The sequence below is a fragment of the Alosa sapidissima genome, chromosome 1 (genome assembly GCF_018492685.1).
Source record: "Alosa sapidissima isolate fAloSap1 chromosome 1, fAloSap1.pri, whole genome shotgun sequence".
Lineage (NCBI taxonomy): Eukaryota > Metazoa > Chordata > Actinopteri > Clupeiformes > Clupeidae > Alosa > Alosa sapidissima.
In genome coordinates this window covers 20,069,840-20,083,975 of record NC_055957.1, presented here as the reverse complement: position 1 = coordinate 20,083,975, position 14,136 = coordinate 20,069,840, and the positions used below count along the sequence as shown (strand labels likewise).

Here is a 14,136-nt window from a genome sequence, read left to right as displayed (position 1 = left end):
CATATATACAGCAACATTAAACAAACCAAGTCAACCCAGAAGCGGACAATGATGAGTGGTATTTTTCCCCATTCCTTTTTGCAGTCTGTTCTTGCTTGTTAAAAGGTAATGGAGGTGAATAACTGACACCTCTGTGCTGTACGTATCAGTCCTCAGTGTCAGAGCTGAGAGGAGGGGTACATGTACCTGCATGGGGCCCACAGCTCTCTACGGCCTCTGTACAGTCAGTCCATCTACATGTGCTGAGACATCACATCTCTTCAAACCCCTGAAGAGTAATCATTTTAATATGACTGATTACCTGCCACTCTACACACACACACACACACACACACACACACACACACACACACACACACACACACACACAGCTAAACAGCCTTCCCAGAGAGATTTGAGATGCTTAAAATTTAAATTTGATTTTCCATATCTACATTCAGTTCACATTTTGTCTCTTCAGCACAATGAAGAGCACAATGGACACCGTCTCTGATGCTTCTCTTCATTTGACGTTCCTGTTTAGCAGCAGCACCTGGCTGGAACAGTAAAGGAACCACCCTGTCAACCACATGAAATGACACTGCCATGCTGAGATAGCCGCCACTGTGCAATAGGACAGCATGCCATTTTAACCACGGCTCTCTGTTGACCTGCTTACCTGCCACTTTGAGCACTTAAGACGCCATGTTTTGTTGAACGGTGCCACGCCATATTACTACCATCTGTGAGTAACATGCCAACAGTGCCACTGCTCCTCTCGTTCTAACACACCAGCCCTGGGCGCCTCGGAGTGGTGAGGGACGGGGGCTCCCTGCCTGTCAGTCTGGTGGGCCACCTGGGACTCAGGCTAATGATGGGGCTAAGCCCCCATCAGATCCCCCATCTGTTTGCCCAGGTGTGTGTCTGTGTATGGGGCAGGGTGCATGTGTGTGTGTGTGTGTGTGTGTGTGTGCGTGGGTGGTGGTGGGGGTGTGACCCCCAGCTGCTAAGATGGTGTCTGAAGTGCCACTCACACACTTGGCTCACCACAGAAACAATATCTTTTCTTCCTCTCTCTTCTCTGTGTCTGCCTGCCTAAGGTTTGTCTAAGCTCTATTGTTAGCAGAGAAAGATACAGACATTGTCTAAAAACCTTTGACCGAGCGGATCTCTGTGGAGCATTCACCACTGCACTTTTAGAGGGAGTAGACCCTGCATTGACAGAAGGAAGTCTCTCTCTAGCACATAAAAACAGTCGGCTAGGTACTATCATCACATTCACCTGCCTGGCAAGCACAGTGCAAATGCACTTAGTTCTATAAATAAAGCTTTCCTCCCAGTTCTAAAAACAACCTCACCGAGGGGGTTCTTCTCTGTCGAGACCAGCCCCCGTCGACCCCCCCCTTATTCATGTGAGCGAGTCTGTGTAATCATATCAGACCCACAGCAGACTCAGGGCCAAGTCTGTCCCTGGTGCAGCTCACTAGCATGCGTGCGCTGAGCTCCAGGTGGAGAGAGAGCTCAGCTCCAGAGCGCTGTGGCCTGTCTGTGATCATCAGAGGAGCGGATAGGCAGCGGAGAGGCCGGCCAGCGGAGGCGGGGGGGGGGGGGTTGCGGGCGTGGTGGATGAGTAGTGTGGTGGACGAGTGTGGGGTCAGCAGGAGGTGGTCAGATGGCCAGAGGGCAGGCCAGGCATGAGAGGGCCAGCTCTCGGAGGCACACACACACCACACACGGGGAGGCGGGTGAGCTGTGCGCCCTGAGACCTGGGATTTTTAAAAGCAACCACTCATGGAAGGCACCCATCCACCCCCCCCCCCCTGCCTCCTGTGGATGGGTCATCTCCAGTGGACATGATTCCACTTCAGTGGGCTCTGCGTGTGAGAGGTGAGGGGGTATCACGGGGGGACTCCCACTGACAGGGTTTTACATTTCTATTAGAAGCTCCCGCATGCTGTGCAGTCAGCAGTACTTGGACAGATCTTCTGCTCACTCCTCCATATTTATTTTCCTTCTGTGAATGCGAGTGCAGATGTATGTGTGTGTGTAATGTGTGTGTGTGTGTGTGTGCGGGTGAAGTGATGGTGTCCAGTGAAGGAGAGTGGAGAAAAGAGAGAAAGGGTGGGGGCGTGAGCTTTAATGAGCCCCGCGGAGGCCAGCTGGCGCTAGGCAGGGCCACACCTCAGGGACAGACACGCGCACCGCTATTGATCACTGGTCGAAGGTTCAGCCGCTCAGATCTTTTAGCATAATTTAACACATGGCCGGATGGATGGGGGAGACTTATCAAAAGCTCCTGGACTGCAGGTCCAAGGACTTATCCTGGCTGCCCGCGAGTCCCGGGCAGATAACTCGGCGGGTCCCTGATTCAAACTCCCTGCTCCTGAGCGCGCGGCGTGGCTGGGACCGCAGAGCCGAGGCGGATGCAAGGTGAAGCGAGCGGCGGGCTGAGAGACTCACGCTACGCTAAAAGGATTAGGAGACTCTAATTCCACTGGCCAGAGAACAGCGAGAGTGGCGCTGATTAATTCATGAACGTGGAGGGGCACAAGAGAGAGAGGCAGAGAGAGAGAGAGAGAGAGAGAGAGAGAGAGAGAGAGAGAGAGAGAGAGAGAGAGAGAGAGAGGGATTGAAAGAGGCCGTCATTAAGGGGCATCTGTATGAATGTGCATACAGGTCAGTCCTGTGTGATTATAGAACAAATCCAGCAGAAATATCAATCTGAATTTCTGAATCACCAGCACCAGAGATGGATTGTGTTTGTGTGTGTATGTGTGTGTGTGTGCGCGTGTGCGTGTGTGTGTGTGTGTGTGTGCATGCATGTGTTGAGTGGTGAGCACACACAACACCAAAACCCAGCATCAGGAGGTGCCCAGCCCACACAGCTGTGTTCCTTCTAGCGTCATCTGTAATAACAGTGGCATCCATTATTAATGGGCTGCAGACGCAGGGCTTCTGGGGATTAGTGGCGAGTCTCACCAGAGGCGCCGTCTGAGGAAAGGGGCTAACATCGCATAGGAGCGAGAGAGAGAGAGAAAAGAAAAAGAAGAAAAGAGAGAAATAAAAAGAAAGGAAGACAGTCCTAGAGATGGGGCATTGAGAGCTGAAGACGAGATGGTCGGAGTAGAGCATATGTTTTCAGAAGGCCGTGCCATGAAGGGGACATGACAGAGATGGAGAGAGGTGGATGGAGAGGAGGAGACAGACAGATGGAGGGAAAAACAGCGGAGGGACAGAGGATAATACCTCACAACTAATGCCACAAAATCACACAAAGATAATCTGAGCAACTCAGAGAGAGAGAGGGGGGGGGGAGGGGAGTGTGAGAGAGAGGGACAGAGAAAGAGGGAAGAAGAGAGAGAGGGGGAGGGAGAGAGAGTGAGAGAGAGGGAGGGAGGGAGGGAGAGAGAGTGAGAGAGAGGGACAGAGAGAGAGGGAGTGGGAGACAGAGGGAGGGAGAGAGAGAGAGAGGGAGGGAGGGATGGAGAGAGGGAGTGACAGAGAGAGAGAGGGAGGGAGGGAGGGAGGGAGAGAGAGAGTGACAGAGGAGATCAGCAGTGAAGTTGCTGCCCAGCAGCTGGCCCAGTCAGGGGACCAGAGGCTCACCCTCCCCTCCGCTCTCTCTCCGACTCCTGTCACCATCCGTCACAGGCCGCTGTGACAGCCCTCGCTGAGACCTCATCAGAGCTGCGTCCAGCCCATCGATCAACCCAGGTGATCAGCTTCCCCCACCGCCAGGGCCAGACGGCTGCCGCTGTCCATCGGGATTCTGTCTGAGCCGCAAAATTCAATCTGACAGATTTTTTTCGGAGCTGACTTTATTTTCCATAACTCTGTATGTGTAGGTGTGTGTGTGTGTGTGTGTGTGTGTGTGTGTGTGTGTGTGTGTGTGTGTGTGTGTGTGTGTGTGTGTGTGTGTGTGTGAGGGGAGTTGGATGCAAATCGCAGTCAAGGTATACAATAGAGCCCTGAACCGAATTCGAGTTGTGTAAACAAATGTTAATGTTGTTCTATGAGGACTATTGGAACTGAGGAGGGTCTTTAATAAACTGTCACGTGTTTGTTGGAACTCTTGTACATGTGTGTGAAGATGTATGTGTGACTCATGGGGGCTGACAATTTGTTGCAGCCTGGCCATGTTTGTTTGTGTGTATGACACCTAATTCCATCTACACACACACACTCAGAGGAAAACGACAAACCGAGAGCTGATATTTTTGTCAGGAGGAAGCAACAGCGCATAAACACTTCAGCTATCAGATTACTCTGCTTCCCCTTTTGTCACCTCAAAGCAATCCAGATAGAAACTTTGTTGCCATAGTAACAACCAAACTAGCAAAGAGGAGGGAGAGGATATATAAAAGCAGGAAAAGAGATAGATAGATAGAGACAGACTAAGAGAGAGAGAGAGAGAGAGAGAGAGAGAGAGAGAGAGAGAGAGAGAGAGATGAGTGTGAAGCACATGAGATGTGAGAAGAGCTGAGAGATGCAGAGACGGAGACAATCAGCGTGCTGTAAATGAGGGAGAGAGAGAGTGGTCATCAACAAGGGGAGGGGAGAGTCAGGGGCAGGCGAGCGATCGACAAAACCAATCGACGCGGCCCCTCCAGAGAGCATGTCACCGCACACTCAGACAGACAAGGAGTCACAATCCAATCGGCCCACATCAATTATTCACCAATTAGCCAGGCACGTTCCAATCATTTCTGCTACTACTTGACCCGGGGCATCAAAAAACGACGAGGTTTCACTTTCCCCCCTTCTCCGCTTCCCCCCCTCTGCCTGCTGTCAAACTTGGAGCCAACCGCAGATTCACAGTCCAGAGACGTTAGCGAGGTGTTTTGAAGCCCTTCCCGCCAACGTGTCCCTCACCTGGCATATCTCGACAGAGCCCAGGCGCCGTCTGGTGCCAAGCCAAAGAGACGCATGGAGCTGTGCAGAGGCACATACCGCAGATAATCAGCCGGAGAGATATACAGATGAAGACCGAGTCTATTTTGTTTGGTGACCAAGGACATCCGCGAGGCAACTGGCATCCACAACACAAACAAGAAGGGAATAGAGAGAGCTGCACGCCCCTACAGGGACTGACAAAATGGAAAAAAAAAACAAAAAAAAGAAACGGGAGGGAACGAGTTCTGGGCGGTGGAAAACAGAATACTTTTTTTCTGAGTCTTGTGGTTGTTTGTTTGTTTGGTGAGCTTAATTATGTGGTTGCTTTTGAGAATAAGTGTGTGTGTGTGTGTGTGTGTGTGTGTGTGTGTGTGTGTGTGTGTGTGTGTGTGTGTGTGTGTGTGTGTGTCTGTTTATGTATGTGTTTGTCTGTTTATGTATGTGTTTATGCTCGCCATTCTGCCTGTGCTAAAACAAAAATGGCAGAACAGACAAGAACAAGGCATTAACAGTGTTATCAGTAGCTATTGGTTTCTTACAAAAACACTATGTTAGACGTTCCTTATTGCATGTCATTGTTTCCCATCCCCTTGTTTGGCTTGTGATCAGAATGTCTTAGCTATTGTAATGGATTTGGAACTGTTGAGTTAAGCATTCTAGCTTTCCTTGATCTTACTGAAAGTGCTCCAGTATCACTTCTGAACATTTCCTGTAAAATGATGAGTAAATAAAAGGACACAGTGAAGTGGATGCCTGTCTCAATATCCTTTCGAGTTCTAAACTGTCTTCTTAATTCGTCGTAATTGCATACCTCCTATCCCAAGGCAACTTTTTCATATCAGTTTTGAAGTATTTAACTTCAAAGGATCAAACGCAGAAGGACCGTTTGAGATCTGAAACATCGATGTTTGTGTCACAAGGTTGGTTCGTTCGCCGCTCACGGGCCTCGAACCCGCCACCTTGACACACACACCGGCATGGGAGACGAACGCTCTAACCACTGAGCTAAAAGCCCAGGCTTCCAACTCAGCGGTCAGAAGCGTTCTTAAGGTTAGAGCTGTGAGGATTTACACAGGCAACTAGCACGCTAGCTCAGTCTGCCTCCATTACATTCGACTGACCTGTCAGCTTGTCTAGCTCTTCCAGATTCTCCTGGTAGCTTCTGATGACCTGGTCATAGCGTGTGATGACCTCACGACGCAGGTTGTCCCAGTGTGGTGACAGCTCTCCAAGGTCCTTCAGTTCTTGTATCCTAGTTGGACAGAGAGAGATAGAGAGAGATATTGTGCATGTTTTTGTGTATCAGGCAATGTGTGTACCTATTATTAATGTTATTATGATCTTGTCCTGTATGTAGTACTCATTTGGCATTAGTGTCTATCAGTCATGCCAATAAAACACCTTTTGAGTTTGAACTTGAGAGAGAGGGAGGGGGTTATGGAGAAAGTAGAACTTTCTAGAACTAATAAAAAACTTGACAATAAACAATTGCTTGTCAATCTCACACCTTTGTCATGCCAAGCAGACCTTCCTTTAGGACGGAGCTTGTCTGATAATCATCCATTTTCCAAGGTGTGCACCATGTATCAGATGCCACCCTTGCCATTGCAGTGTCAGTTCACTCCTGCATACAGCTTACTTCCTGGATATTTGCAACACTGATGGCCAAGTTCAATTTCTTTGAAACAGCCTGACTGTAAAGCCAAGTGACTCTGGACTTGGTAGCTCAGCCCCAAACATTTGCTCATCTGTCCCTCCAGTGACACAGTTCTGTTTCAATTTCAGTTTGCCCCTGAGCTGGATAGACAGTGTTGTTCTCAATCAGTCCCTGCTGTCAGCACAGAGCAATCAATGGGACAAATCCTTGCCTAAAGCCAGCGAACAACTTCAGTACACGTAAAAAGCTCCACATATACAAACCCACACGGCCAGACTCCATTAACAGTAATAGGCAATTTAGTTATCTCTCCTACACTCGTATTGTTTGTCCCACTTCTCTCTCTTGTTTTGTTTGCGAGTGAATGACCAGTTTGTCTTTTATCTTCTTGTGTGGGCTTTCGAGCCTGCAGGCGCCGTGTGGTACAACACTGCTATCATTAATGGTGTGGTTCAGTGTGAGGCGGACTCAAACATCTTAGTGAGGAAATGTTAGCCTGCGGCAAGATGGCTGGAGCCACTGTTGCACACCAACACTCTGGTTTGTCTCTCTAAACGGCACACACACACACACACACACACACACACACACACACACACACACACACACAAAACGACTCTGGGCAAGTCTGCGAGGAAAGAATGGCCTGGATTAAACTGAGAAGCCCTGAGCCTGAACCCTGATCTAATTACTGCATTTATAGCTTAGCACTCTGTAGGATAGCAATCATAGCATCAGGTTAGGCCGGAATACATTTAGGACATAGTAATTTTGTTGCAACTGTAATATTAATATTATACCCTTTCAAAATGTGAACCAGATGTTTTTTCATTTTAACTTGAATGTTATTTTAACAATTTGGACTTGCTTGAACCCCGCCCAGGAGAGGAGCAGACGACTAGTGAACTGCTCAGGAGACGGGAGACCATTAGGCTGCCCTCCAGTCCATTTGTCAGACGCCTTCCAAACGAAACAAACAAACAAAATAACACCCGAGCATGCCAGGGGTAGTTCCATACCGTCGGAATGCTGCGACACTGGCCAGGTGCATTCTGGGTCCGCTAGCGGGGGGGATGCACAGTGGGGCAGAACTAAAGTTAGATTTACATAGGTAATGGAGGGCCTTATCGGTATGGAACAGGTGGGCTGCGTCTCAGGATTGCAGCTTAGGGAGCAACTTTAATGTGACTCATTAATAAGAGGATCAGACGCCTGTTTAATTGGAGGAGAATTTCCATAGAGAACAATGATTAATTCTCATGTAAATTCCGGCTCTGCTTCTATGTGTACCATTAATACTTCAAGACAGAGCGATTACGATCTCCAAATGAGAGGGAAGCTCCTGATGCTTTAGAAAGAAAAAAGAAAAAAGATTTTTGTTCTTTATAAAGCTGAATGAGAGATAATAAGATTGTGGGAGCCGACAATGCTATGAGGTGATTGAGTTGACGGATTGCACAGGAGGCGAAGGCAGCTACAGGTTCAAGTCCTTATCACATGCACAAGGGCGGCAGGGTTGGGGGGTGGGGTGGGGTGGTGTGGTGGTCATTGCCGGCTGTCAGGGTGGATAACGCTTCACCAGGACACAGGGGCTTTGAGCATGTCAGACAGAGGTGCTCTTAGGGAGTGGGCAGACAATCCACACCACCAATTGTTCTCCTCTCTGTCTTTCTCTCTTCTTCATCTTTTTCTTCTAGCTGTCAGCTTTTTCTTGGCCTGATGCTTCTCTCTCTCTCTCTCTCTCTGTTTCTCTCTCTCTCCCTCTCTCTCTCTCTCTGTCTCTCTCCCCTGATCATGGACAGCAGGGTCCATAGCGTGGCTCAAAGGAAACTTGTAATTTTTTCCCCAGTGCAGTGTCAGGGCCGTGGGGTATATTATGCTGTCGCGGCGTAAATTATGGCTGTCAGCCGCAACCAGAGGGAGTATTACCACTTTAATCAGGTGGTGTTGTTCCAAGACAGAACAGTGAAGCGTGGCCTGCTCCAACCTAGCTGGAGGGGTCATAATAATCTTATCATCTGACTGAGAGGAACGCAGGAGGGAAGGAGAGAGAGAGGAAAAGGGGGAATAGAAAATCAGGTGGGAAGAGAAGCCAAAGAGTCTGGGGAAGAAGAAGGGATGAGAATATGCACATGAGGGAGAGTTGAGGAGCCGGTCATTCCTCATTTCCTCCACATGACCATGTGACTGCGCCAGCCACACGGAGCTGTCCATAGACAAGGCACGCTTCATTAGGAGAAAGGTCTTACATTATATATGTACAGCAAGGGTGAATAGAACAGTTTCTATTCAATATTTTTCCCGAGCACATTACATTTAGATGGGTCTCATGAATTGATGTGGAAATATGACTGGCACAATCAGGAAATTCATGTAATTCTGCAATTCATGAGTTTGTTCAGATGCCTGAGCTCTCAGTCTCCAGGCCTGAGTGCACTCGGTCATTAAAAGCCCAGGTGAACGCAGGTTGGGCCCACACTTTAATCACAAGGTCTTTGGTCCGGCTTCAATCAGTGGCATTGTCCAGGCCGTGGGGTGATCAGACGAGAGCTAATGACATTTTCATTTTCATGTGCTCATTTGCACCGACACCTTTGACCAAAGCGGCTGAGAGCCTTGGGGACACACAAGACGGTGACTCTGACCTTGACAAGCTACTGCACACACACACAGGCAGCTGTTACATCTACGCACATCATCCCCCAAGACAAGCGCTACCGCAGAATCAAATTATCTTGTACACACGGGTTTGTCAGTGTGTTGCACAAAAATACTCAAAACAATATGTTCTTTACTCACACCGAAAGACTTTAACAGATCATATCTGCTGAGACGGAGGTGAATATGACAACATACATTGTTACTATACTGAGTGCACCCATGCCATTTAGGGTTCCTAGGTCTGCTTGGCATACCCGTGCAGACTACATGCACTCTGATCATCTCTGATCATTTCTGCGTGTTCTTTGATGTGTCTATGTCCCCACACACTCAAAACACAGCTATGATGGTAAAAAGGAGAATCATAAATGATCAGACAAGTGCTCTCTTTGAGCAAGCACTTTCACTAAAGTCAAGTCAACTGTCAGACTCTGAAGACTTATTTGATCACTTTAATGCAAAAATGGCAAACATTATGGATGACATTGCTCCATTACAATTCAAGAAAGTTAAGGACAAACAGAAAGCACCATGGAGGCAAAATCCAGCAGTTAAACTTCTAAAAAGAGAGTGTAGGAAGACTGAAAGAAAATGGCGTAAATACAATCTTCAGATCCACTATGAAATCCATAAAGAGATGCTCCGCACATATAACTCTGAAATATGCAAAGCAAGACAGTCTTTCTTTTCTAACATTATCAATAGAAGTTCAAATAACTCTCGTATTCTATTTTCAACTGTTGATAAGTTAACAAATCCCCCCTCACAATTAGCGCCTGAACTTCTCTCAACTAATAAATGCAATGAGTTTTCATCTTTTTTTAAAGGTAGAATTGACTAAATCAGACTCAACATATCTGCTCAATTACAAATTCAACAACCTGAACTTCCAGCAACAAACAGAGGGAAACTAAACTTGATGTCAGAGTTCAGCTTGATAGACTACGAAACACTTGAAAAAACGGTACAGAATCTCAGCTCTTCCACATGTGTCTTAGACACTCTGCCTACCAATTTCTTCAAAACTGTTTTTCACCTCATAGCGGCGGATGTCCTTCAAATTGTAAATGTATCACTGCTGTCTGGCACTTTTCCTAAGTCACTGAAAACAGCTGTTGTAAAGCCACTTCTCAAGAAGAATAACCTGGATGCCTCCATGCTAAACAATTACAGGCCCATATCCAATCTACCTTTTATTGGCAAAATTATTGAAAAAGTAGTCTTTAATTAACCACCTTCCTAACATCAAATGGGTATTTTGATTACTTTCAGTCTGGTTTTCGGGCAAATCATCTCACTGAAACAGCTCTCATTAAAGTTTCCAATGACATACGCCTAAACACAGATTCAGGTAAAACATCAGTCCTAGTGCTACTGGACCTTAGTGCAGCATTTGACACTGTTGATCACAATATTTTACTACACAGACTAGAACACTGGGTTGGATTTAAAGGCATAGTTATCAGCTGGCTAAAATCATATCTACAAGAAAGGAGCTTCTTTGTTGCCATCGGAAACTGTACCTCAACGATCTTGGGGCCACTATTATTCAACCTCTATATGCTCCCACTTGGACAAATCATTCAAAATAATTTGATTTCATATCATAGCTATGCAGATGACACACAAATTTACTTAGCTCTATCACCAAACGACTATGGTCCTCTTGAATCTATGTGTCAGTGTATAGAACAAATCAACACCTGGATGTCTCAAAAGTTTCTTCAGCTGAACAAAGAAAAAACTGAAGTAATTATATTTGGTAAAAATGAGGAAAGACTTAGGGTTGCCACTCTCCTTGACACAAAAGGGTTGAAGGCAAAGGATACTGTTAAAAATCTTGGTGAATTAATTGACAGTGATCTAAATTTCAACAGCCACATGAAAGTGATAACTAAATCAGCTTTTTACCACCTCAAAAATATTGCCAAACTCAGAGGGCTGATGTCAAAACATGACTTAGAAAAACTCATTCATGCATTTATCTCCAGCAGGGTTGATTACTGCAATGGACTGTTCACAGGCCTTCCTAAAAAGATTATTAAACAGCTTCAGGTGATACAAAATGCAGCAGCTAGGACTCTAACAAAAACTAAAAGAACTGACCACATTACTCCAATTCTTAAGTCCTTGCACTGGCTTCCAGTAAGTCACAGAATTGACTTTAAAGCACTATTGCTTGTTTATAAATCAGTAAATGGAGCAGGACCTAAATACTTGTCAGACATGCTTCAGCAGTACACACCTTCTCGTCCTCTCAGGTCCCAGGTGAAAAACCTGCTAGTAAAACCTACAGTTAGAACTAAACATGGTGAAGCAGCTTTTAGCTGCTATGCGGCTCAGCTGTGGAACCAACTTTCAGATGACATTAAAAAGGCCCCAACTGTAGCCAGTTTTAAATCTAGACTTAAGACCAAACTGTTCTCAGATGCTTTCTGCTAACTGTGCCGAGTTACAAATTCTGAATCTGCCTTGATAATTATTCTGTCTTTTATTACTTTTTTTACTACTTTTGCCTTTGTTTTTGCTTACTAATTATTATTTATTTTTAAATGATTTTACCTTGTGTTTTATGTTTTCTTTTTATTATGATCTTTACCTTTTAACTATTCTTTGACTATATTGCCCTTCTATGCTTTTATTTGTTATTATTGTTTGGTTTTGTTTATGTAAAGCACATTGAATGACCTCTGTGTATGAAATGTGCTATATAAATAAACTTGACTTGACATTACTTGACTCATACTGAGTATACGCTTACAGAAGATGACCACAGCACTCAGATCTAAGTGGACCAGTCACGTCTCTCGCCCCTGGCTACAGAGTGAACGATTCCCGCTGAGACTGACTCTATTCACAGTCCCTCTTTTGATGTTTCTCTTTCTAATCTCCCACATTACATGTTTCTTTTTCCTTGCAAATGTCGTCCACTTAGCCAGGGTGCAGCACTTAGAGAATCAAATACTCCCCACACTCCTCCGCCCCGTTCTCTCTCTCTCTCTCTCTCTCTCTATCTCTCATTTCCCCCCATTTTCTTAATTTCAGCCCTAAAGGCCACTGTAGCATGGCACAGCCTAACACCCAGACCCTTCAGCTGATGGCAAACAGCATGGCGGAGAGAGAGAGAGAGAGAGAGAGAGAGAGAGAGAGAGAGAGAGCAGTATGGAGGGGAGAAAAAAGAAGAGGGAGAGAGAGAAAAAAAAAACTCCTTTGAAGTGTTAAATAGACCTGAATAATTTAACTGTGGCTAAGTATAGCTCATATCCATCTATTTCCGTCTTTGAAATACCCCCTCTTGTCTTGGAACAAAGAAAGAGGCATCCCTTCCTCTTCCCTTCCCATTCCTCCCTTATTGTCTACCACCCCTAAATCTATTAATCTCATCTGCTTTTGTCTGCCTCATGGCCTCTCTCTCTCTCCCTGCTCCTCTCCCCGCTCCTCTCTCTCTCTCTCTCTCTCTCATCAGGGTAGCCGTCCGGTCCGTACCTCCTGGAGTCCTCCTGGATGTGGAGAGTAATGAGCTGCTTTGGGATGGTGAAGGACAGCGTGCTCTCCGCCATCTGCTCACGCACCAGCATCCACTTACTGTCCACTGTCTGGAACCGGTACACCTTGCACACCGGGTTCTTGAACACTGAGGGCCAGAAAGATCAAGACAGTGGGAGAGAGAGAGAGAGAGAGAGAGAGAGGGAGGGAGGGAGAAAAAGGGGGGGGGGGTTATGTGATTGCTAGGAACATAAAATCTTATCCCTTTTATCTTTCAACTAGCAAACTTGAAATCTTGAGTGATAAAAGGAGACCTTGATGGACAAGATTGCAGCAATTCATACATATACCGGTAATTCTGTGATACATTACAGCTCTGCAGTATATCAGGATTCCTCTTGATTTGTCAAAGTCCGTTAAAAACTCAAAAAGCCAAAAACACCCAGAAATATTAAAGACTACACTCAAATACAAGAATCAATAACCTACCATTACCATACAGTGGACTGTGACAGAAAGTGAGTATGCATGTTGTAATGTGCATGTACTGTACTTGTATGTGTACGTGCTGGTTATTGAACAAGAGAAGACTTGCGGTGTGACATGACAACAGACAGACTGACAGACCATCATAGAGGTAGTGGTAATCATCAGTGAGAGTTCTGAGTCCATGGTCATGGGCAAAGAGAAGCAGAGGGAGAGAGGGGCCCAGAGGGAGGTTGAGGGAGGTGTTGTTGAGCAGGACACATCAAGGCTGGCAGCACAAGCCCCCGTCTCCACCAGTGCACTCTCTGCAGGGGGGCACATGCAGAGTGGGAGAGGAGGGGCAGGTAATGTGACAGTGAGACAGATGAAAGGGCCGTGGACTAATAAGACACAGGCTTAGGGGATATGTGGGCTTTGATGGAGGTGATCACCCTGCTGTTGTGTGCTGCGTGCACCACCAGAGAGTCGACAGCATGAGCGACTTCATGTCTTTAACACAGGCATGCCTGTTGGCTCACTCCTCTCTTTTCAAGTGTGTGTCGGTGTGTGAGATGTGTGTGTGTGTATGTGCATAAAAAAACAAACGCCCTCCTCAGCAAATGGCAGCATCTCTTCTGCACAACACACTTCTGTTCTGGCACACGGGCCAGGCAGAGGAGAGCGATTCAGTTTGATGGAAAACCACCGTCGTCTCAGGTAGCCATTGGTGTGGTGATACCTCTCCATTTTAATTGGCTGTTTATGATGCCTGATGTGAAGTAAATAAATATAAAACCCTCGGAGTTGGCTCCATTTGACATTTCCAACCGCAGTACTGCTGAAGAAGCAGCCCAGCCCTACTGTAGAGAGGAGTGAAAGAGAGAGAGAGAGAGGAGAAGAGCTTAATCAAAGCTAAAAGTGGGGGAGAGAGCGAAAGAAAGAAAGAGAGGGATAGAGAGAATGAAAGGAAGAAAGCAAGAGTGAGAGAATAACAA

At 46.4% G+C, this 14,136-nt stretch overlaps 1 protein-coding gene across 16 annotated transcripts in view; it reads right to left on the bottom strand.

Annotated features, from left to right (window-relative positions):
* The window catches only part of inpp4b (inositol polyphosphate-4-phosphatase type II B), a 159,889-nt gene that overhangs the window by 58,469 nt on the left and 87,284 nt on the right, over positions 1-14,136 (bottom strand). For all 16 annotated transcript variants that reach the window (XM_042057498.1, XM_042057508.1, XM_042057490.1 and 13 more), the window contains 2 exons: positions 12,677-12,824; positions 5,994-6,124 (listed from right to left, as the gene is read on the bottom strand). In XM_042057498.1, coding sequence (XP_041913432.1) covers positions 5,994-6,124; positions 12,677-12,824 — 279 coding nt within the window. The remainder of the gene's footprint in view (positions 1-5,993; positions 6,125-12,676; positions 12,825-14,136) is intronic.